The sequence below is a fragment of the Podarcis raffonei genome, chromosome 1 (assembly GCF_027172205.1).
Source record: "Podarcis raffonei isolate rPodRaf1 chromosome 1, rPodRaf1.pri, whole genome shotgun sequence".
Lineage (NCBI taxonomy): Eukaryota > Metazoa > Chordata > Lepidosauria > Squamata > Lacertidae > Podarcis > Podarcis raffonei.
The window spans coordinates 92,313,557-92,338,171 of NC_070602.1; the positions used below are offsets into that span (position 1 = coordinate 92,313,557).

A 24,615-nucleotide genomic window follows, 5' to 3' on the forward strand; every position below is an offset into this window, starting at 1 on the left:
CAACCCTAGAGTCGGACACGACTGGCCCGTAACGGGCAGGGGTACCTTTACCTTTACCTTTACTATTTGAATCACATTACTGGTTTGGGCAAGTGAATCTGAGAATAACAAACATTGATCCATTGTCTTATTAGTGAATAAGACAGTGAGAGACCTTTTCGTTAGCCAATAATGTGTTGGGGTATTTTGGAATATTTTTTCTGCCTGGAAGACACAGTGTGCGTTCTGATAACTGATTTTTGGGTAGTCAGAACTCTGGAGTTTAACAATATTTGATTCAATTCTGTTATTCATATTGGCAAAAGTGAAGTTAAAGTAGATTCAGTGCCAAGTTGCAGCTGTTAAAGAGTTACTAAGAGCCAGAGACAGATGAGTAAGCAGGGATTCAGTATAAAGAAAAATGAAGATATTTTGGCTGCACTCCACAAATCAAACACAACTGAGCACTTGAACTGAAGCTGATATCATACTGATTTATATGGGACAAAACTATGTTCAAGTAAGTACTTTAGATTTAACTAGTTTCTGGATGTCCACCCCATTCATTTAAAAGGGGCTGACTTCACAAGCCTGTGCATTTCTACCCAAAAAGCCTTGCTGAGTTCAGTGGGACTGAACTTTCAGGTAAGCGTGTGTAGGATTGCGGCCTTGGACTGCAGTCATGCCTGTTTACCTGGGAGTGTCCCTTTGGATCTAGCAGGCCTTACTTTGAATAAACATGTATAGGACTGCAGGGTAAATTAGCTTCAGTCCAGGTAGGTACTAATAATGAAAGTGAGATGGAAGCCAGATGAAAGTGACAAGAGGATTCCTGCACCTTGATCTTCCTCCAGAGTTCTGGCTCTTTGCCCTGGCCTGGCCTTGCTTGGGCAAACACCTATTCTCTCTCAGTGGTGAGTACTGTATTCCTGTGGATCATGAGTAGCACCACAGTTAAAGTTAACCACAGTTCCAAGCTTGGACAAAAAAGGACAAGCTGCAATTAGTTGAAAATAGAAGCAGATTCTATATCCATTTAGTATAACATTTAGCATCACAACTGAGCCAGGCTCTTGGCTACATATCACGGTTGTAGAGCCACTGTGGAGTGAGGGCAATGTCCTCACTCCAGGATCTTGTGGGCAGAAAAAATGGCTTGCAGCCATTGGAAACTAGATGATTGCTTCTACCAAAACAATCAGTGAAAAAGGCTTAAAAAGGGTGAAAAGGAAGGGCTTTGAATCCTCTAAAAATCCCCTGGCCATCTTTCAAGCTGGGGAAAAAAAAAAGATTGGTAAATTAACCCTGATAGTTATATGTTATGTAATATTTGGGTGACATCTAGAATCCGAAATCTCTAAAGAAGAAAAGGTTTCTAAGACTCTTAGGAGGGACATTTTTGAAAAGTACATAATCCAATTTATTTATATTAATATATTCAGTTTATTTATTGCGGAAGAATATATTCAAACATTACATGAAAGTGTGGAGACTTGAATTCGAAAGCATACTTTTCCTTTAGCATAACATTGCTCCAACTGAAGTTGGAACAGCCTACAATGTATTGCACGCTGGGGAACTATTCAGTTCAACACAATCTTATTCTGTCTTGCAGATGTCTAAGATAAAAATACACAGTGCATTTGCTCATTGACGGTGGATTCATTATTCCTTGCAGTTTTCCAGTAATTACTAGTTTCTTGGTCCCTCCTCATATATAGTCCTCTTTATTTTGTGTCCTCTGCAAGAACATTGTCTTAAGTGTTCTATGGCATTAGATATTAATTGTGCTTGAACTTTTATTTTCTGCCAATCAGAGTTTTGGTAGGATCTTTCATACAGCTACAGTATGTTAGCCATAAGTTAACAGTCTAACCCAGCCTCTACCAACCTATTGCCCTCCAGATGTTTTGTGCTGCCTAATGGTAGTTGTGGTCCAAAACATCTGGAGGGCACCAGGTTGGTGAAGGGTGGGCTAGGCTATCTTAGTTGTAATGTTCCCCTGGCAAAATCAGGAGTAGCCCAGGTGCTCAATGTTCATAGGTCTAGGAACACATGTACTTAAAAAAAAATAACATTCCACATTTGTTGCATAGCCTCAGGTTAAGAGGCAGACTATTTTAGATAGGTGATTTATATTCTCTTGGATTCTCTTCTTCTTTTTCTTCTTCTTCTTCTTCTTCATCTTCATCTTCATCTTCATCTTCATCTTCATCATCTTCTTCGTCATTTATTAAATTTATATCCGGGGGGTCTCAGGGTGGTTCACAGAAATCTCCTTAAGAATTTGTCTTTATTTTAAGAGGACAGAGCCCTGCTTCACCAAGTCAAAACCACCAGCATAAGCACCTTTCTGTATGCATTGTGATGCTGGTGCACATCTCCGTCTGTGTCGCAATGATTAGCTGAGCCGTGGTGAATGGCTGGGTGTGTCTCTTGAAGAGAACGGAGATGCATCCGAGGTGGAAGGGTGGACACTAGCTCTTTCTCACATGGGATTTGTTTCCCACAGTTCCAATGGGACTATACCTTCAGTGTGTTTGGTTTGACCACATTTAATTGATTGTATCAGAACTCTCCATGGGCCCAGTACCTTCTGGATATGTTGTTTCATGTGCTTACTTGGGCCAAGTTGTCGTGGTATCTTTGCTCTCCTATAAGTGAGTTTTTGAACGATTACCATATTCATTCTTTGCCTTCTTTAGCGGTGCCATTTGGCAGAACTCTCTTATTGCATTCTCTCCATTTTATATTTTTGTCTACAGAATAATAATTCAACAGCCCATTCACTGATGCTGGTACCACCTATTGTCCTTGTACCTTTGTTGTACCTGCTATTCCCAAGTGTCTGTTTTGCTTTTGTTGTCCACTGTTGCCATTAAACATGCAGCTGTTTTCCGCTACAGGTATATACAGGCCTTTTGGCTTAGATCGTGTGTGTGTGTGTGTGTGTGTGTGTGTGTGTGTGTGTAGTATATTTGCTTTGTTTCCATCCCTGCTGGAAATGTGATGGCTACAGCTAGGAAGATCCAGTATGTCAATGGGGCATAATTATGCGGGTGTGGGTGGGCAAAGTAATTATGCCAATAGGGGTAGCTATTGTGGTGCCCTCTAGCTTTTGTTGAGTTTCATATTGCATTCGTTTCAGCCAGCTAGCATGGCCAACGATCAAGTATTGTGAGAGTTATAGCCCAACAATATGTGGAGGGTACCTCATGGGCTACCCTAATGGTACTTCTGCCTGGGTGAGAGGGTGAAACAAACAGTGATCATGTTTTGGAAAACACAGCTTACAAATGAAGAAGTAAATATAGAGCTGGTTTCAGCACAAAGGGTAGAGAGAAGGGCGAGGAAATACAGCAGAATCCCTATCAATAAGCAGCAGAGCACTGGCTTATTTTCCAGCCAGTATCTTGGCTGTGGCCCATTACAGTACTTGAAAGCTGAGCCACAAAAGCAATCTGCATATGAGTCACTCTGAGTTAGTCATCACAAACTCTCTTTAAGCTGCATCACCACTAGAGATTGCCTGGAACCAGGAGCCCAGAATTCAAGCTCCACTCTTCCTGGAAAAAGCTTTGGGCCGTTCTTTGTGGTTACCCTCTCAGAGGGGGCAACAAAGATGTTGGCGGGCTTCAGGCTAGCATGTTTGTCTTTACATTTGAGTAGACTGGTGTGTATGGCAGTATTTTGATTGAGCTTTGGGTTTCCAGCAGCTGGGGAAGTATTGATCCTAATCCGGTCATAACGAAGCACTTACAAGCCCCAGTGAGACTTAAGTGGGAGACTAAAGCTTGTATATAAGCCTCTTTTGCTACATAAAAATAAAAATGGCACCAATCAGTAGCAAAGGAAGAAGCAGATACCATATCTTCCAACATTTCTCAGATGAAAACAGGGACGTCCCTTTCCATAATGATAATTTTACTATTTATACCCCATACATCTTACTGGGTTTCCCCAGCCACTCTGGGCAGCTTCCAACATATATAAAAGCATAATAAAACATTAAGCATTTTTTAAAAAAACTTCCTTATACAGCATTGCCTTCAGACTGGTTGGGGGTCAGAGAATGCCGTACTGTCCAACATTTCTCCAGTGAAAATAGGGACATCCTAAGGAAAAGTGGGACATTCTGGGATCAAATCAGAAACTGGGACAGCTTATCTAAATCAGGGATGTCCCTGGAAAATAGGGACTCTTGGAGAGTTTGAGATACACTGAGGTGGCAGCTGGTGTTCAGGGCCAAAAATTGACAAAGACAGCAGCAGTAGTTAGCAGTTCCGAATGTTTGATTTGACTGGGGTCAGGTTTTTGAGTCTGAGACATGACATGAATGTATTTGGGTTGATCTGGGGCATGCTCAGAAGACCTACATTAAGTTGTGACCCACCAAGTCAAATATGCCTCACCAGCTATGTATAGGAGGAGGTAGCAAAGGCACTGCAGGCACCTGGCAGGCCATACTAAACGGCTTGTGAGCTGTTTTCAGCTTGGTTGAACACAGTTTATGCAGGCCTGATCAAAGCCATGTGCTTTGGTGCTCAGCCACTAACTTCAGAGCTTCTAAAAACCTATTACAAAAAAAAGAAGAAGATTTCTAGAACAGACCATTTCAACCACTACTTCTCAGTGTTGGTAGCATGCATAGATGTTCCAGTGTTTGTGTTTGCCACATATGACTTACATCAGAATGGCGCACCTGTGGCTCTTATCATCAGACTGCCACTTCCCTCATCCCTGACTATGACCATGCTGGCTGGAGGAGATGGGAACTGGTGTCCAACAGCATTTAGGCCCTCAGATTCCTCATCCCTGACAAAATAAACTACACATAGCCAAATGCTCTGTTAATAACAAAAACAGAAACCAATGGAGCTGATATTGTCAATGGTAATATCTGCTACATTTTTTTGCCCTTTTTGATCACACTTGATCCCCAGTTCAGGAATACCGTCATATATTACAGTTAGTGACTCTTTCAAAACATTTCATGAGGAATTTCCTGCGAAAACAAAAGCCACATCATGTTTTCAACAAGAGCCCCTTTAATCCCATTCTGAAAATGAATTGCTATTAGGCAATGGGAATGAATACATTTTTATAGTTGCTAAATCACAGTAGAGTAACTCCATTAGACATGGGGGATATCATTGCCAATTAAATGGTCAAAAACACTGGTTACAGTTTAGACAAAATTAAGCACTTGTAAATGTCATTTATCTATGATTTCAGTAGGAGAGTGGTGCAGATTCTCAGAGTTACACTCCTGTGTACACTTACTTTGAACTCATTGTGACTTATTTGTTTATTTGATTGATTGATTGACTGATTGATTTATATTCCACCCTTCATCAACAGATCTCAGAACAGTTCACAAGATAAAAGCATAAATAAACAGAAACCACAAAACAATAACCCCCTCCCACAAACACATTTAAAATATTTAAAATATTTAAAATAAAATATTTAAAAGAATATTAATCAGCCTACACACACATTCATAGGATTGGTCTGCCACTCTTTCCCACTGAATTCAAAGGGTTTGTAAAGAGAGCTGATTTTGACTAAATGTTTCCTCATTTAACACAGAGACAAATATGATACAAGTATCATACATGGAATCTCTACACTGTTTTTCATTAGTGCTGCAGGGTAGATTCCCAAGAAAGCCAGGCATGCAGATAAACCATAGAAATTGATGGGTTTGGTGGCACAATCAACAGGTTATAAGGCTGTATGTAACTTTCTCTGGATTATGCCCCAAAGCAGGAAATTTCAAAGTAGAATGCTATTTGCCATAAGCCCGGCCTACTTTATCTTTACTCTGTTAAAAAATATTGTGTAATGCTAGCGACAGAATCAGTTATGAGATGTTATCCTCCAGTTATTCTGCTTGACAACTTCCAGTGGAACAAAACTGATGGAAGAAAACAGTCCAAAGAATGCAAATATTGCCACAGTAGCAAGCAACTTCTGTCATCGTCAGGGAAATAAATGTTGGAACTGTTGCAGTTTTGGAAGTTGCTTGCTACTGTGGTGTTTTGTTAAGTTCTTGGCTCACGTGAAGCCCTAGTTGTGAAAACAAGCAACTGATTGCAACATACTATTTGAGCACCAGCTTTGATTTGAAAGGGGGCGGGCAGTGGAGATCAAGAGCCAGTGGTTGAGTAGTGCCAAGATTACAAGTGGAAATACTCATGTTCAAATCCTCATTCAGCCATGAAGCTCACTGGCTGATCATGATCACAATCTGTCAAAGGGTGGTTGTGGGAAAATAAGTATTACATACACCGCCATGAGGTTCCTGGAGAACATACGGGATACAAATTAATTTTGAAATCAAATACAATTTGTTTGTTTGTTTGTTATTTTAGAGTTGTCTGTCCTCCCTGTTTCTCCAAGGAGACTCAAGACTGCTAACCAACAGTACTAAAACAGACATAATCTCTGTACCCCACAATGTAAATTCAAATTAATAGTATCTGATCTGCTTAACAAATAAAAACAGCAAAAACAAACCCCAAAACAAGCCTAAACTAGAAAAATTGCACAGTTAACCAAAGTCCTTTCCACGAAGCAAGGTCTAACCCATAGAAGTATAGTGACAGAGCCCACTGGACCTCACTCAGCAAGGCATTCTGTTAAAAATAAGCAGACAGGTGTATTGCTAGGATTCTTACAAAGAAGGTTGGACTTGGTACACCTCTGAGTCAGCAAGGCTCTTCTTACTTTCTTAAACAAGAGTGCCTTCTTTTGAACCCATCAGGACTGTGCGGACTGTGTAAAATGAATGTATGCAGAGTAGGGATTGGGGTTATTCCTACTGGCCCTACTTTCTCCCAGGTATATATGTTCAGCATAACGTCTGGGTCCCCTGCCCCATGGGTTCCTTATTCCTAGGTGGAGTCTATGGATGCACAGCTTACATATGCATAGGTTATGTACAGACATATTATGTCTGATGTGTATAGGCCATCAGGTGCTAGTTCAGTCCCCGCTCTATGCATGTGCATACTACACAGCCATAAGCATCTGAATAGTCCTAGATTCGTTAAGAGATGCCGATTATGGACTTCATAATGAACTGCTTTGTAAATTTAAAGCACACAAGTGAACCATGGGGAAAGCAAAAGTAGAATTCTGAAGCTGGCCCATACTTCCACCAGAGGACTCAGGAAGGAGTACACTTTGGTGTACATTTCCCAAGGCACTGTACTTCTGCATGCCAGTTGCTGAGGAGCAACAGTGAGGAAAGGTTTTCTTGCCCTGGTGGGTAGCTGGTTGGCCACTGTGGGAAGAAGAAGAATGGTGGATCTTCAATTTGCTCTCTCAAGACTCTTTTTACACTGTAAATCTCTACTAAACTGTGGAATGAAATTGGGGATGGAGGCATGCAGGCAAGATTGGTGGGTAAGATCAAGCCATAGGATGGAAAGTAGGGAAGAACAGGAGATCTGGCATACATATTTTTTGTCCAGAAAGGCAAACCATCTCCATCACTGTAACACTTTTAGTAGATGTAAGGATTCAGCTTACAAGGAGAAACAACAGCTTGAAAGTTCTTAGTTCAACTTTCTTTGTTTCTGTAATACTCGCTAATAAATGAGGCAAAACGGGGTGGGGGTGGAGGTGGAAATAGCATGTGGGAAGCTCTCCTACATAGAGACTTTCATTCCCCAACTCTCTGCTTGAATGCTTTTACTATAAGCACAAACATAGTTCAGGTCACCAGGTCAGAAAGCTGGGTGCTGCCCGGAGCATGCTTGCTGAACATTAGTAACCTCTCAATTTTCAAATAGTCCCAAGAAATCCTTTCTCCGTCATATTTCGTTTTAACTTTTGCCTGCTGTCTGCTGAACTCTGACTACTGGGGTTTGAGTGGAAAAACCTACTTGAAATGGAAATTGCCTAGCATTGCTTTTCTGGTGGGACTGCCAAATCAGATCAGAATGATGTGGATTGCTTCCTATTAGTTTAAATTAATAGCAGGTACCAGCATTTGCAGTGATATCAGATCGTGCAATGTACTTGAACAAAAGTTATGCAGGCCCTGGGATGGATTCTATTTTCATAGGAAGACAAAAGAAAAGAAAGCTTCAGAAAATGGTACTTAATTATGTTACTGAGAACCATGGTTCTTTTTGTTTTTGTTTTTTTAGGACGATGCTTTGCAGTCCTGTAAACATTGAAGGGGTCAGGTCTATGGTGGAACAAATCCACTTGGCTTAAACCTTCAGGCAGTGTTGAGATTCTTTGCCAGAGAGGTGTGTGGTCTTCCACCCTCTTTTCAGAAAGAGTGGTGCACATATAGTGAGAGGCAAATAGGTTTACTTAGTCCAAGTGGAGACACTTGTTTGAACCATGCCTTTCTGCAAAAAAAGTAATATAATATATTCAGTTTAATATCAATGGGGTTCAGCTCATTCAGTGCTAGGGAGCTATTCACTATCGCAACAAGGTTTGTGAATTCGCCTCCACCCTTGTACAGACTTGTGAGCAAACCCCATTGGAATAAGAAGAGCTTAGTTCTAAGGATCAGGGTGCAACACATGGCAATTTAAATTGGCTCCAAAGATGGTGGGGGTTATTGTTTTTATTTGTTATAATGGTATGTAGTTTTGTGTTCTTATACTGCAAACTAACCTGTGATCCTCAGATGAAGGGCAGGATAGAAATTAAATAAAGACATAATGACCAAGTCCTACTGAAAGCAAAAAGACTTTACTGTTACCAAATTGTCCCATTGGTTGCATACAGAGCTGCATAGGAAATAGAATCAGAGAATTGTAGAGTTGGAAGGGACCACAAGGATCATCTAGTCCAACCCCCTGCAATGCAGGAATCATTTGCCCAACATGGGGCTCAGAGATTGAGAGTCTTGTGCTCTACCAACTGAGCTAGAATTTGGGTACTCTGGAAGCACACTTATTGAATTGTTGAAAAATAGACAAATCCCTCAGGCTAGCTTTACTCTGAACATGGGTGGCCATGACTACAAGTTTGTGTCATTTAAGTGCATAGTGTATGCACTGTGTGAAGAAGAACACCAACCAGAACTATGCACAGTATTCTGTGAATAGGATCCATAACATAAGTAGAAAAGATTGTGGCAACTACAGTTTTTAAGTAACTTTGCATGCACCCTAACTTTGGCTGGATTGAGACCCCTATATAGAATTGGACTCAGCAACTGATAACTTCCATTGGTAACAATAGTGAGAGTTTCATACCACCAGTCAGCCTTGCAACTTGCTTGAAGTTAACTAACTCTGTAGGGAGGTGGAGTTAATTCATGGGACTGTCTAAGAATAAGGATGACCTATCAAAGGAAATCCGTGCATTCCAAGAAGCATTCCAGGAGACATTTTGTGAATGGAAGAAGTTTATGCCAGAAATTGGCTTTTAAAGAACATAGATACTATATAAGACAAGTGCAAGATTAGCATCTGTAGCTCCGTCGTCTTTACCCAAACCAGCAATCTGTTCTAGGCTACGAGCTGGGGAAAAGGTTTCAGGTTTTACTAGCCATCTGGTTTACCTATTGGTATACCAGTGGTAATAAATGACATCAGTATTTTCACAACCAAATGACATTGGTGGGATTCTATTACACCAGGGATATTTGGGTATATGAGCCCAAAGACGTTTCTAGTTAACAAGGTTACTGGTATTGACTTTGCTGAGTTAATAACAGATGTAGCAACCAATGTATGAATTTCAGTTTTTCCACAACACTGGGAAAAATGAGAGCTTCTATCCATGCCCACCAGACTAATGAGTCTCAAGTGTTTTATTTCCATTGCAGACAAATTAAGGGAGAAGGAAGGGGGCTTACCATGCCTTAGGCTTTATGCCATCAGAAGCCTCAGCATATCAAACCAATAGGAAATTTATTTTTATTTTTGAGGTTTAACATTCCCTGTGTAGATGAGATCTTCAAAAGAGCTTAGTTCACCATTTAGGCATCTGCCTAAACATTAAGGGAAGAGCTTCCCCCTGTTGAGTTCTTTGAAAAGCTAGTCTTACTGCAGTCTCACAGCCCTTTTCAAGGGTGGTGAAGGTGAATTTACTTCAAAAACTGCTTTGAGCTTCAAACCTTCTGTGTGATATCGTTATAGTCTGCTGCTTTAAAAATATACCATTTGTAGGTGAGTGAAATGGAAGGGAAGAATAGGATATTGTGGCTCTTGATCCTTGCATTTGTTCATTTATTCTGCTATGCCAAAAGGGACCAGAGCCATTAGGTTGTTGCTTAATGCCTTCTTAAAGAATGGCAATCATGTGAGTCATCTGTGGGTCCTTTTGATTGAAGGTAATTATGAGCCATTCAGAAATATACTTTTTGGGAACACTGTTGAATCTGCTGTGGCCTTTGTAACCATTGATCCTCTCTGTCTGACAGAGCTGGAGTTGGAGGAATTCTTACTTTTCAAGAAGGTTCCAGAAGGTGGTGGTGGTAGCCTGCTGCTGTATTTTCCCATAGGGCGCTACACAGTTCTATGCTGTTTCCTATCCTTTTCAACATTTATGTGAAGCCACCAAGAGAGGTATTTGGAAGGCATGGCATTCAGTGCAATCAATGTGTGGTTGTCACACACTTGCTTCCCTCCTTTCTGTCACATACAACTGAGGTGACTTATTCCATATCACTGATGAGTTGGATGGCGGCCAATAAATTGAAGCCGATTAAAGATAAAACAGGTATTGATGGTAGGAAAATCTCTTGTTCAGGATAGTGGATAGTGCCATTATATAGTTTAACCACTAGATGGCAATCTAATTAGTTGTATCTGCATGGAGTCAGGAGGAGCTGAGATGTTAAATACCTTGCTTGGCTTTGTGACCTCTTCCATGAGAGGTGAATAGCTATTATGTTTCTTCTCTTTAGTTGGAGGGACTTTGCCACTGCTGTACTTGCCTTGGTGACTTTTGTATTAGATTATTGCAATGCACTCTGTATGATATGGCTGTGAAGACTGCCAGGAAACTACTGCTGGCCCAGAAAGACTAGTGTGGGCAGGAGGGAACATATTACAACTGCTTTTAAACATCAGTACTCCGAAAAAGGTCGCTTACAAGTGCAATTCAGCATGATAGTGAGAGAGAACCATGGCTAGTCATAGAATACAAATTTGGACTAGATGGATCGGTGTTCCAACATAGTAGAAGAAGGCCTCATCTCATATACTTCTATTAACAACTAAATAAATTTTAAACTGTTTTGGAAGCATAGCTGAGAAGAGATCTAGAAATGTAATACAAACATACACACCTACATAATGCATAACATAAATAGTGTGCCTGAAGAAAATATTAGGGCTGCCACAATGAATCATAAGAGTAATTAATATAATGCAAAATATTTTATACATTCTATATAAACATTATAATTATTTATTGCCCATATAAAATGAAAGCATCATCCATGCAACTAATAAAATCATCCACAACTGGGTTATGAGACTATTTCTGCCTATGATAGATGGGATATATTCCCTCATAAACCTGAATCAACGTTCCCAAACTTCTACCTACCATTATTGACAGGCTCAACCAAAACGGAATAAAATATAAAAATATGTAATATTATGGGAAAACTGCAGCAGGGCTTGAAAAACATCTAATACCAGTTTCCTCAAATGCTGCTGCTAGCACTTAGAATGTGTGTGTGCATGTGTGTGTGTGCGCGTGTCACACACACATACTGTTCTGTGAAGGCTTAGTAGCCAAGATTGTGAAAAAAAGCTATCAAAACATCCTAGAGCAAAGAATTGAAAGCCTAGATGTAACTTAAACGACTCATCTAATCAATTTAACAATATGAGGGGAAAGAAATATAAGTTATATCTGGCTCTAAATTTGAGAAATAATGGTTCTTCTTAATAATCAGGTGTCTTCTTCCATTATTACTACTACTACTGCTACTACTACTACTGCTGCTGCTACTACTACTACTAAGGTTTGCAGTGGTTTGGCCCATTAATCAGCCCACCAGGATTTGCCTCTAAAAGAAAGAAAGCAAAAAGCAGAATGAGAGGAGGATAATGTGAAAGTAAGCTGAAAGAGGGAGGGAGAAGCTTTGACTCACCTGTGCTTCCTCAGCAGCCAGGGAAGAAAGCAGCAAGCCCCAAAGGCGAGAGAGCAGAAGAAGCTGCAGCAGAAGCCCTGCCGAGCCCAGACTGCCACAACTGGTGGAGGTCTCCCATACCAGAAGCCAAGACAAACAACTGGGGGAAGCAACTTCCAGAGAGGTATTCCAAACAGGGAAGACTACAAAACCTGAACATCTTTCCAGTTGGCACCCTCGGGTGAGGCCTGAGAATCCAAAACAAGGTCAGCCACCATTTGGACTTCAAAGTGCCCCAGGGATGGAGAGAGTCCCCTGTGAGGGTTTAGTTCTCCCCCTGCCCTTTGCAGCTAGGAGCTGATGACAAACCTGACAATAAGAACACAGTGAAAACTCAAGACCGTGTTGAATAGTTGGACATAAACTCTTTCACACCTGTGTCCAGATAAACTTTTATCTGGATAATTATGTTTACAATATAATGGAGAGAAACTTGGTATGACCCGAAGTTGTGAAAGACAAAATGTGGTCCAATAAATAGTGTTAGACTTGGATGTGAATATGTGAGTTTTAGTCAAGCTAGTGTCCATTGAGTGCCTTTGAGTTGCTGTAGCTGTTCTAGGCCTCAGGGATTTAATCAGGATTTAATTTATAGTGTTATACTTTTATTACCAGAAAAGGGAAGCTTCTAGTGCTTGCCTAATGTATTGTCTCCACCATCTCCACAAACAGATTTGTAGTCTTTTTCTTGGCATAAAGAGGCTAGCATAGAAGGAACTTAGTGCTTCAGGGCCTGAAGCCATTTCTTGAAACTTGTGTGTTTACTTGTCTGTGAGTGGAAATTATAATTGCCTCTGTTGGCTTCTGTTCCACTGAAAAATTCCCATGTATATTAAATACTCGCAGTCGGATAGCTCATGCCAAAGAGCGTTTTGTACCCCAATCCTAAGCCTCGTCTATGAAAGTAACTTCCACTGAATGTTGGCCTTAGACCAGGGGTCAGCAACCTTTTTCAGCCATCATCCCTCAGACCATGTGGTGGGCCGGACTGTATATATTTTTTTTTTGGGGGGGATGAACAAATTCCTATGCCCCACAAATAACCCAGAGATGCATTTTAAATAAAAGCACACATTCTACTCATGTAAAAACACCAGGCAGGCCCCACAAATAACCCAGAGATTCATTTTAAATAAAAGGACACATTCTACTCATGTAAAAACATGCTGATTCCCGGACCGTCCGCAGGCTGGATTGAGAAGGCGATTGGGCCAAATCCGGCGCATGGGCCTTAGGTTGCCTACCCTTCCCTTAGACTTCCTGTCAAGATAGGTTTCATTAACTTGGTGCTCTTTAGATGGCTTGGGCTTCAACTCCCTTCATTCATGAGTATTGGCCATGCTGGTGGGAGCAGATAGGAGTTGCAGTGCAAAACTCTGGAAGGCACCAGGTTGGGAGAGGTCGTTCTAAAATGTTAGTAGCAGGCCCACCCTTCTTGGGGCATAAACTTCAGTTTTAAAATAACATTGGGGGTAGGGAAATGCTGGTCACTCTCTAATCTGGTGCCTGAAGCCACTTTGCCATGCCTCATATAATAGGGCATCCTTGGATTCCACTGAATGAAGTCAATATATTTCATAGTTAGAGCTTGTTCTTGCTTCATGTTTTTAACCCTTGCGAATGTTGGAATGATTTATGGGCACTGACATGAAAAATCCACATCAATGTAGCAGGAAGATTATTTGGGTAGGGTATAGGGATGCTTAGTAAATTCCCCCCATTTGAATTTCTCCGTATATTTTGGGGTGCTGAATAATCTGATCTTGTTTGCAGAGTGGCACTGACACATTAGCGATTTGCAGTTCTTCTCTCTCTTTTGTTTTATTTCTGTACTTTGTCTAAGTCTGCAGTTTGCTTCAGTCTTCAGCCACATCTCTCCCCATTGTTATTGATTATCAAAGTACACAAGCACATATGTGCATTAATTAAAAACTGAACCAAAAGGGAGTCTTGGTATGACTGCATGGGGACTGTAAAGTGCAGCAAACTGGGCATGTACCAATTCCAAAATTGATTTTAGAAATTCTCCAAGTTAAAATAGGAAGGCAGGTGGAGTGGAACATGAGCCAAATCCAACCCACAAAACAATAACAGAAGGGGACATCTGCTCATCCGTAGTGGGATACAAGATTTCTGTCAGCTCCTGCTCACAGATATTGTCTGCAAAATTCACATGCCTTTTTATTCCAATGGTAACACTTTCCATATGGGGAATTGCTTCAGTGAACTCTCACTAAGAATACAACTTGTGCTGCAACCAGCCCAATATGAGTTTTTGCATTTAAGTAGAAGCAAGAGAAAAAACTTTTTATTGGACAGTACCATTTCAGGTGAGAAAAAGTGTGTGTGTGTTATGTAAAAATATTCTTCCATTAAAAGGTTTTCTGTGTCTGAGGGAAAGGGGAGGGGGAAGCGCAAAAGATGAGATCAAATATTCTTGTTCACATCCTCCTTGGCGCTCCTGCCTTTAGTGTAGATGAGTTTGCTGCATTCCCTCACTCCTCACTAGGACTGGGCGATATATCAATATATTGTCCAAAATCGGTTTGAAGTCCATATTGTGGTATTGGTTTCATAATTTTTGACCTGGCAATATATTGTGAATCAGTGTGTGTGTGTGTGTGTGTGTGTGTGAGAGAGAGAGAGAGAGAGAGAGAGAGAGAGAGAGAGAGAGAGAGATGCAAAATACAATGGGGAAAACCATGAAGCCAGCCCAGGCTTCTCCTGCAGCCCCTGTTAACTCTGCCAGCTCAGCTCTCCCCTGCAGGGGACAGCGAATCACAAAAGCAGGCACTGGCAAAAATCACAGTGCAGGAAAAACCATGAAGCCAGCACAATACCAAATCAAACACATCTTTACGAAAAATACACTAAGGATGAACCCTACAAGAGAAGTATTAAATATTATTGGATTCTGGGTAATACAGGAAACTGGTTCTGTTCATGGAGCAATTGGGATCATATTTGCCCTTCTGTGATTTTAACACAGATATTGATGATTAACTTCTACCAGACACAGTATTTCTTATGTAAATATTCAAATGCAATCATGGCTGATTAGGCAACTCAAACGTACCTCCCTTAGCTTAGCCTTTGTTTTCATTCAAACATTACATAAGGTATCCTTGATAACACCAGTGTCATGCAGCCTTGCTTTCCTTTTATGCCATCTTTAAATTATGCTCGATAGTTAGAGGCCATCTTTACTTAGAGCAGTTTTTAGAGGTTAATCCAAGCTAAGGTAATTTAAATATTGGCAGAGAGCTGTAGACCAGGCGTCCATAAAACCCCTGTACAAAGTGAAGAGATTGATTTTCTTTTTGCTAATAAAAACAAACAGTTGTGTCTCCCATATGGTATCCTCTTGTACAATATTTACATCTGAAAGGCACCCAGATCCTTACTGAGGACTGCAACTTAAACCGTGTTAGTAAGGAGGGAGAGGGCAATCAGAAAGGCTCTTAGCCCAGCTTCTGGATCCCCCTCCCTTTTCATGTTGTATATAAAGCAGGGCTATGGGCCACCTTCTGCTCCCACAATAAAGGCAAGTAATCTTTCCTAGTTTATGCAGGCTTGAAAATAATAGTATCTGATTAATATTAAAAAAATAATAAAAATAAAGCAGTTGTCAGCAAGCACTGTTACGTGAAGCTTTTAATTCTACAGAGCTTGCCTGCTTTCATGACAGGTGTTGTTTTGCCCCTATGAGTATGGCAGGGGAAGTATTTGTCCCCCCACCCTGTTTTCAGTCGTGTCATGGAAATTTTTGAAGTGCAGGTGCTGTCCCAACAGCCCCTACAACCCTGCTACCAAGGGTGGGCAAAAATGCAGGGAGCTGTGTTAACTGTGCGTGCCTATATCTATATGACTGGAAGGTCGGCGGTTCGAATCCCCGCAACGGGGGTGAGTTCCCGTTGCTCGGTCCCAGCTCCTGCCCACCTAGCAGTTTGAAAGCACGTCAAAGTGCAAGTAGATAAATAGGTACCGCTCCAGCAGGAAGGTAAATGGCGTTTCCGTGTGCTGCTCTGGTTTTGCCAGAAGCGACTTAGTCATGCTGGCCACATGACCCGGAAAAACTGTCTGCGGACAAACATTAGCTCCCTCGGCCAGTAAAGCGAGATGAGCGCCGCAACCCCAGAGTTGTTCGTGGACTTAACTGGACTTAACTGTCAGGGGTCCTTTACCTTTTTATATCTATATGACACACACACACACACACACACACACACACACACACACACAGTAGAAGCAGTAGTCTATAGCATAATGTCCAATTTATCAGGACCTGCTGTTTGCCCTTGTATAGTGAGCTTGCCTTCTTCTCTGACTGCCTCCATACTAATCTGCCACAAACAATTGTAAAACTTGAAAGCCTTATTATCAGCTCATTTGGTTGCCAAGGTCCGCCACTGGCACTCTAGCAGATGATGTCATTGCTCCTATTTTGAAAAAAGTCCCACCCTCGCCCACCGCTGTCTGTTTTGCCTCAAATTGTCCTACATCTTCTGGTCACATTCATGCAGGCTAAAATAATGTATCATGTCAAACCTTAGTTTATTAAGCTTGGCAGTATATCCAGGTTGACAAACAGTAGCTTGTGACTGGCTGGAACACCAGAATAAAAAGCATGTTTGGTGTGATGTGTCAGTTGACAAACCTTGGTTACAACTGTTACTTCCTCTCTGAAGACTGCCACAGCATAGAGAAAGGAATGGATGGAAAACGTAAAATCCACAATGAGCTCTTGCTGCTAGTTCCTTAAACAGGGCTGGCTCAGCTCTCTAATCTATCCCTAGCCCAGCTCTGGCTGGTTGGTTCCCTATGTATAGTAGATCCCAGTATGGGCAGTAAAAACATTACTTTTATATGGAAAATGATTAACAAGACTGATTTACATCTTTAAAATCGAATTGTTTCAAACCACCTTCAGTTCCCTCCCTATGTCTTCTTGAACCCTGTACTTCAGCAGCAGCTGATTCAGACTCGGGAAGAAAACCATGCCCTTCTACCATAAGCTGGCCCCTTTTTCAAGGAGAGGCGGAATGACACCCTTGGATACAGCTTAAACAGCAGTAGTGTAACCCATGGCCAGATACATGCTTGGGGACAAAGACAATAATGCCCTCAATAACACCGTTCTTTTATTATTGGCATCACATAGGTTGCTGGTCTTGGTCCAGGTCCAGCTAATACTGCATTAGCTGGCCTTGATGCTGAACAAGGTCCCAGCAAATACATGAGGTATATACAGAGGTGCCGAGTCACTCTGCTTTGCAGTACGTATACATTGCCGAAAATGGAAACCAAAATAATTCTCTTATGAAATGATCTGGGTGGAATCTGGCACTGTTGCACGCACAGAATGGCTGCTGCTGGAGTGGAAGTGAAAGCTAACAGGAGAGAGAATGAGATCTCTACCTATTTCCCCCCTCCCCCTAAAATCAGCTCCAGAGAGTTGGGGGACCCTCCAGAACAAAGTGGAAGGTGGTGGGGGTGGGGGTGGTGTGTGTGTGTAGGCTGTAGCTAGCAGTCTCTTTTGCTAGATCAAACTACCTTCTGTGAGAACAAGGACCTCAACTGCATCCCACCATTTTCTTCTTCTTTTACTTCGCCAGATTATTATTTTTAAACATTATTTGGTGGTTGGATGCTTTCCCACACACGATAAAAAGGCTATTTCCTCTTTCAGTTATTTATCATCAAGATCTTGAAGCACATGTTGCTGTTTAAGTGGGAACAATTATGTACTCTTGGTGGGAGGCTGTAATGTTCTTTTGTAAGGTGGAGCCAAAAGATGGTCCAGGAAAGCTGTCTCTCTTTATTACATGGAATGCTTGGACTTGGTTGTACAGTTTATATAGAAAATAATAAATTGTCAGGAGCTGGGAAGTGAGAAACACCCACCCATCCCTCCCCAAGATGTGTGTGTGTGTGTGTGTGTGGGAGAAATGCCTTTATTGGCTAGAAAGTGTCGGGATTAATAGTTAAAACACCACATGAACCTCACAGTGGTCTGATTTTCTGAGTAAGGGCTTTCCTCTTGACATGCACATATGGAAAACATGGTGTATAAATAACAGGATCGCTAGTTTTTCTTAGGAAACCATTCCTTTTTAAAAAAACAACAACATTAGTATGGCAGGCTAATACAATGCTTTCAGGTTGTACTGTTCTCTTCATATTTTAGGCCATCGCCTTCTAGGATTTGAACTGATCTGATCTTATTAGAAAAAGTAAATCTACAATTCTAAGCATACTTACTTATCTGGGAGCCAGCCCTGCTGGAATCAGTTGGGTTACTTCTGAGTATGTACAGGTATGTAAGAACACACAGTTATTGATTTCATTTCATTCTATCAGTCAATACAACTTATTGTATTGCTTATCTAACCCATGAGTGGGCAACTTCTTTTTTCTATTAAGGGATGCACTCCTTTAGGGACAAACTGCCAGGCCAGTTTTCTGAGCTAAAAGTGGACACCTTCTATATCTTTCTACCAGCTCCTTCCCCCCTGTTTCCCCTGCTACCCAGTCATTGCAACCCATGTGAAATTAGGCCATGGGGTGTGGGCTGCCCACCCTGGTTAACCCTTTTAAAAAGCTGTCTAAGGAAGTAGCTGTCACCACATCTTGTTAGGAATCGTAAGAATAAAATTCTGATATGAGGCAGACAGAGGCGTGAAGTCCTTAAAACATGTCTGCAATCCATTGGATGCCCTCTTCTGTTTGCAGAGGAGAAACCTGATCCGTATCAAAACAGAATGTCGTGATCGTTGTGGCATAGATTGTCTCTTCATGTTTTCTTTTAGCAGCTACACAGGAGGTATCCAGAACACTGTGTTATTGCCGAAAGCACTGCTTCTGCAAGTTGCAAATTAAATCAAAATGGTTAACTCTCTTTTACTGCAGTGTCTTTGGCCCCCTTTAACCCTTGTGCGGCTTTTGGAACAGCTGTTGGCAAATTTGAGTCCTCCAGGCAGAAGAGCGCACAAAAGATCGACTACATCAGGGTTGTGACCCTGTGTTAATAGAGACACTTTTATTATGCGGTTATCAAATGACTTCCTTTTGCTTTATCCTTAATGCTGGCTGGTATAATAGTCTTGTCAAAAGTTATTTTCTGGCACGAAAAAGGATCGTGACTTTCTGACATCAGCTTTTGTGGAGCCTGCCTGCCTTTCATATTTCCCGTCTGCATGCTTGGTATGAAATTTGCTTGTTTATTTGTTGCACTGATAGGCATCTGTTTCCAAATATCCACATTCTGTGAAAATTCAGTTCAAAGTGGGCCACATTCATAGAGCACAGCTACTTTCTCTTTTCTAAACCAACCCTCAAAATATAGTTTCAATATTGAATCATTCTGTTCTCTGTACAGTTTTTACTGATCTCATTATCCAAGAGGTCAATTTGCATAAGCCCTTTGTAATCAGCTGGTCTTGGCCAGGGCTGCTTCGAAAAGGGAGTTGGGAGTTAATGGGCAACCTCAACTCCCCAACATGCCCTCTTGCCAATTTCTGTTCTCATGATCGCTTCTCATCCCCACCCTAGACCTTGGGAATGAATTGGACCTGGTTGTTGAGTGAAAGCAACTTCAGGAACTAGCTGGATGGAAACGTAATACTTGCTGAGATAGTATACCTGTGACTGGAAACTTCCACGTCAGACAGCAAGTGGGCACTTGAGTCAGTGATTCTCCATAAAAAATATTAGGTAAAGGTAAAGGGACCCCTGACCATTAGGTCCAGTCATGGCTGACTCTGGGGTTGCGGCGCTCATCTCGCTTTATTGGCCGAGGGAGCTGGCGTACAGCTTCTGGGTCATGTGGCCAGCATGACTAAGCCGCTTCTGGCGAACCAGAGCAGCGCACGGAAACACCATTTACCTTCCCGCTGGAGTGATACCTATTTATCTAGTTGCACTTTGACGTGCTTTCAAACTGCTAGGTTGGCAGGAGCAGGGACTGAGCAACGGGAGCTCACCCCGTCGCGGGGATTCGAACTGCCGAGCTTCTGATCGGCAAGCCCTAGGCTCTGTGGTTTAACCCACAGCACCACCTGTGTCCCTTATAAAAATATTACCTGCACATAAAAAAGCTAGCATAGCAGAGGGAGGGCTAGGTTAGATCCCTTTCCTCAGACATGTTAGGTTTTTTAAAAATCTTTTGTTAGTTTTTTTATTTTGGTTGGGAAAAAAGTACCCCCCCAATATATATATATATTCTGCCATCTGAGGTAGCACAAGCTCACCTATTCATTGAGAAGAAAGTTTAAGGGAACCTTAAAGGGGCAGCTTTCTGGCCTGGACTATAGCATTCCATAGTGTTGTGCACTGGCTGGCCTGGCAAGCTGCCTCTGCAGAGGGAGTAGATGTGGGGGTGAGGATGCCACTTGTTGATGGATCCAGACTTGATGACTGCAGTCTCTGGGGGTCCAGACCTGAGAGCTGAAGCTCAGTGGATTCCTGGGTGTTGGGTTTAGACTCAGTTGTGAGTCTTGAGCCTAGTTCCTTCTAAGTATAAGCACCACTGCTCCCTCCTCTCTGTCCACTGCTACTGGATCTCTGCTACTGGAACTCAGGGTTGTGATATTTGCCATTTTATCATGAGGAGGCACTTTTTAACCAGATCACTTTACAGCACAAACTTTGGATAAGCAGAATGGGCACCATACGGTAATTGTTACACTTTATTAAAAATAGTTGTATGAAGCGGTCCTAATTGACCCAGAGTTTGGAAAACAGAAGCCTGAAAAAAAAGGGGTTCAGTCAGCAAGCAGCTATGTATTATTCACATCTTTTGATAGCCAGTTCATAAAGTAGAATTGGGATTACAGTACTTTCTGTGTCTATGACTGAGAACTGAAAACAACTAATCATTTGAGGATTTCTTCCTATAGGGAATATATTTATACGTAAGCGATGAACAGAAATGTGAGGTGGTAACGCTGAATACTCTGTGGCATGTGGAACGTGGAACAGCAGCTTTCCTGCCAAATAGACTAGACCAACAGTGGTGAACATGACCATTCCTACATATTTGGGATGTCAGCCACATGCTAAAATTCCAAACAGTCAAGTCTGTCTTTTTTTATTACTTAGGGAGTCTGTTTTAAATTTAGTTAGAAAATGAAATGATTAAATGTGGCTCACTACCAAGTATGGAGAACTTTTCTGCAATGGATGTATTTGAGCTTACATGTAACAATGACTACCTTTTCATAAAATGATTTAAATTAAAATGGAACTTTGCTGCCTCAATGGCTGCAGTCCAAAGCACATTTCTTAGTGGACAGTTAGCCCACATGGTGCCATCCAGATGTTGTGGACTACAGCTGCTACCATCCCTAGCTATTGGGCATCCTGGCTGGGGCTGATGGGAGATGCAGTCCACAACATCTGGATAGCTACCCCTAACTTTGTATAAACATGTTTTGTATAAACATGCTTTTAATTACCCAGTTTCCTAACCACACACCCCATGTTATTAGGATGAAGCAAAACTGATGTGTTTAAGGACAAGTTGTCTGAAGCATAGCCGTGTGCAAGGCAGGTAGGCAGGATGTTGGTCACTGACAGATAGGTAGTCTGGGGGAGGCAAAGAAAGGTAGGCACTGGACAGGAAGCCAGGTATAATAATAATAATAATTTATACCCCGCCCATCTGGCGGGGTTTCCCCAGCCAACAGAAATAATAAGATTAAGAATAAGAATGTGATAAAAGATCAGACATTAAAAGCTTCCCTAAACAGGGCTGCCTTCAGATGTCTTCTAAAAGTCAGGTAGTTGTTTATTTCCTTGACATCTGATGGGAGGGCATTCCACAGGGCGGGCACCACTACTGAGAAAACCCTCTGTCTGGTTCCCTGTAACCTCACTTCTCGCAGTGAGGGAACCACCAGAAGGCCCTCGGAGCTGGACCTCAGTGTCCTGGCTGAACGATAGGGATGGAGATGCTCCTTCTAAGGTAAACTTAGCTGATACATTGATGAGCTGGGAAATTGGGCATTCTGGTGTGGACCATCAGAGAGTGGCTTAGACTTCAAGCTAAAGCCAGGCAAGAGTTCAAGCTTTAAAATATCACCTGATGCTTACAGAACGAGCAAACTGCAATACCTCCTTCAGACCAGAGCATTGATTCTCAAACACTGGTGAGCTTCATCTTGTGGTAAGCTATTGTGGTGGTGCAGAGAGGTTCCTGGGGAGGGGCTGTCGCTCAGGGATAGGACACAGGTTTTGAATACAAAAGATCCTGGGTTCCATTCCTGGCTTTCTCCAGGTAGAGCTAGGAAAGATTCCTGTCTGAAATCCTGGAAAGCTGCTGCCAATCATTGTTGACAACCCTAAGCCAGATGGGCTAATAACCTGACATAAAATAAGGTAGTATAAGGTAGTTCAGTTCGTCTTCTGTTCCTGGCACTTTACATTACTAGGGCACCAGCAATGCTTGTGATGTTTGCATGTATGGAGAAAATGGTCGTTCTTCTTTCAAAGGTTCTTTCCATGCTTTCATGCTCAGTCAATAGCTTGCAAAATTATGTGTAGACATGCAATAGAGGCATTTGTGGGGGGTAGGAACTGTATTTCAGATGCCTGCCCAGCACTGCACTAGACAGATGTTTTAAAATATGCATTGTTAATCCAAGTGTTAGATGACCAGTCAAGACAGAAGATATTTTTGTAATTATATTTGCAAGAGAAACTTAGTTATTTCAGTTGCCTGGTTAGGAATCAGTGCTTCCTATTCATTTGTGTGCTAACACATGTGGATAATCATGCCACACAAATTAGATTTCTTTTTTTGATAGATTTACAGGCTTGGTGGATCGGGGGGTGCTGTGGGCATAGTGTATCTTGATTTCAGTAAGGCTTTTGACAAAGGCCCTCATGATATTCTTGCAGATAAGCTGGTTAAATGTGGGCCAGATGAGGTAACTAGGTGGATTTGTAGCTAGTAGACTAACCAAACCCAAGGAGTGCTCACTAATGGTTCCTCGTCATCTTGGGGAAAAGTGACAAGTGGGGTGCCACTGAGTTCTGTCCTAGGCCTGTTGTTGTTCAAAGTTTTTATAAAAGACTTGGTTGAAGGAATCGAGGGCCATCAAATCTGCAGTATCACCAAAGTGGGAGGGGTAGTTAATGTCACAGAAGGCAGAATCGGAATTCAATATGGCCGTAACAGATTGGAGAACTTGGTCAAAATTAAGAAAACCAATTTCGATAGGGACAAATGTAAGATTTTACACTTAGATAGGAATAGCCAGCTGCAACATTATAAGACGGGGGGGGCACATGTCTTGCCAGTAGTACATTTGAAAAGGATATAGGGAACTTAGTAGACCACAAGCTTAGCATGAGTCAACAGTATGATACAGCAGCAAAAAAGAAGAAGAAAAAAAGATAATGCTCTGTTAGACTACATCAACAGTAGTGTCCTGATCAAGGGAAGTAATAGTACTGCTCTGTTCTGCCTTGGTCAGATCACAACTGGAATACTGTGTGCAGTTTTGGGTGCCCAAATTTAAGGATATCAACAATTTGGAACATGTGCAGAGGAGGGCCTAAGATGATCAAGGTTCTGGAAACCAAGCCTTATGAAGAACAGTTGAAGAAGCTGGGTATGTTTAGCTTGGAAAAGAGGAGACTGAGTGGAGATATGATAGCCACCTTTAAAAATCTAAAGGGCTGTCATATGGAGGATGGAGCAAGCTTGTTTTCTCCTGCTCCAGAGGGTAGGACTCAAACCAAGTTAAGAGAAAGAAGATTCCGACTAAACGCCAGGAAGAATAGTGGAAAGGACTCCTTTGGGAGGTTGTGGGCTCTCCTTCCTTGGAGGTTTTTAAGTAGAGGTTGGATGGCCATCTGTCATGGATGCTTTAGCTGAGGTTCCTGCATTGCAGGCGGTTGGACTAGATGACCCATGGGATCTCTTCCAACTCTACAATTCTGTGTTTCTGTGATTAACTCATCTGGAATGTTAAGCATGCTTTGGAGGGAGTTTGTGGACAAGACTGTTAAAAAACAACAACTACTGTTAATGACTATCTTGACAAAACAAGACAAGTTGACAAAACAATGACAAGTTGATTGTGCCATAAGATTTGATGGACTAGAGCCCCCTTATTAGATGCACGAAGTGTTGTTGGGAGGTATAGATAGGAGAAAGTAAGCAGTGGATTTAAATGGCAATGGAATGTAGAAAATTCAGTTTCCCGTAGTGGAACAGGAAAACCATTATTTGTCTTGATGCCCAAACAAATAAAATCGAACCTTGGTATTAGTTCTAATTGAGCTATTTCACTGGAATTTTCCTTCTGAAATATCATTTTTAGAAGATGGCAGCTTTCAAGTCAGTGACAGTGTGTCCAGGGAATGTCCCCTAGAGTTTCTGAAATAGATGAATGGGATATTTCTATGAGTAAGTGGAGGTTGGCTACAAGTACTACAAAGGCTGCCATAAATGTGCGTAATGGGCACATAAATGTGAAATGGCCCAGCGTTAACACTTA

At 41.7% G+C, this 24,615-nt stretch overlaps 1 protein-coding gene across 11 annotated transcripts in view; it reads left to right on the top strand.

Moving 5' to 3' along the window:
* The window catches only part of KALRN (kalirin RhoGEF kinase), a 488,570-nt gene that overhangs the window by 69,923 nt on the left and 394,032 nt on the right, over window positions 1-24,615 (top strand). For 7 of the 11 annotated variants that reach the window (XM_053404286.1, XM_053404179.1, XM_053404188.1 and 4 more), the window contains exon 2: window positions 12,085-12,315. The exons of 3 other annotated variants lie outside the window; for them this stretch is intronic. In XM_053404286.1, the coding sequence (XP_053260261.1) occupies window positions 12,085-12,315 (231 nt within the window). The remainder of the gene's footprint in view (window positions 1-12,084; window positions 12,316-24,615) is intronic. One more of the 11 variants, XM_053404198.1, reaches the window with a different exon arrangement.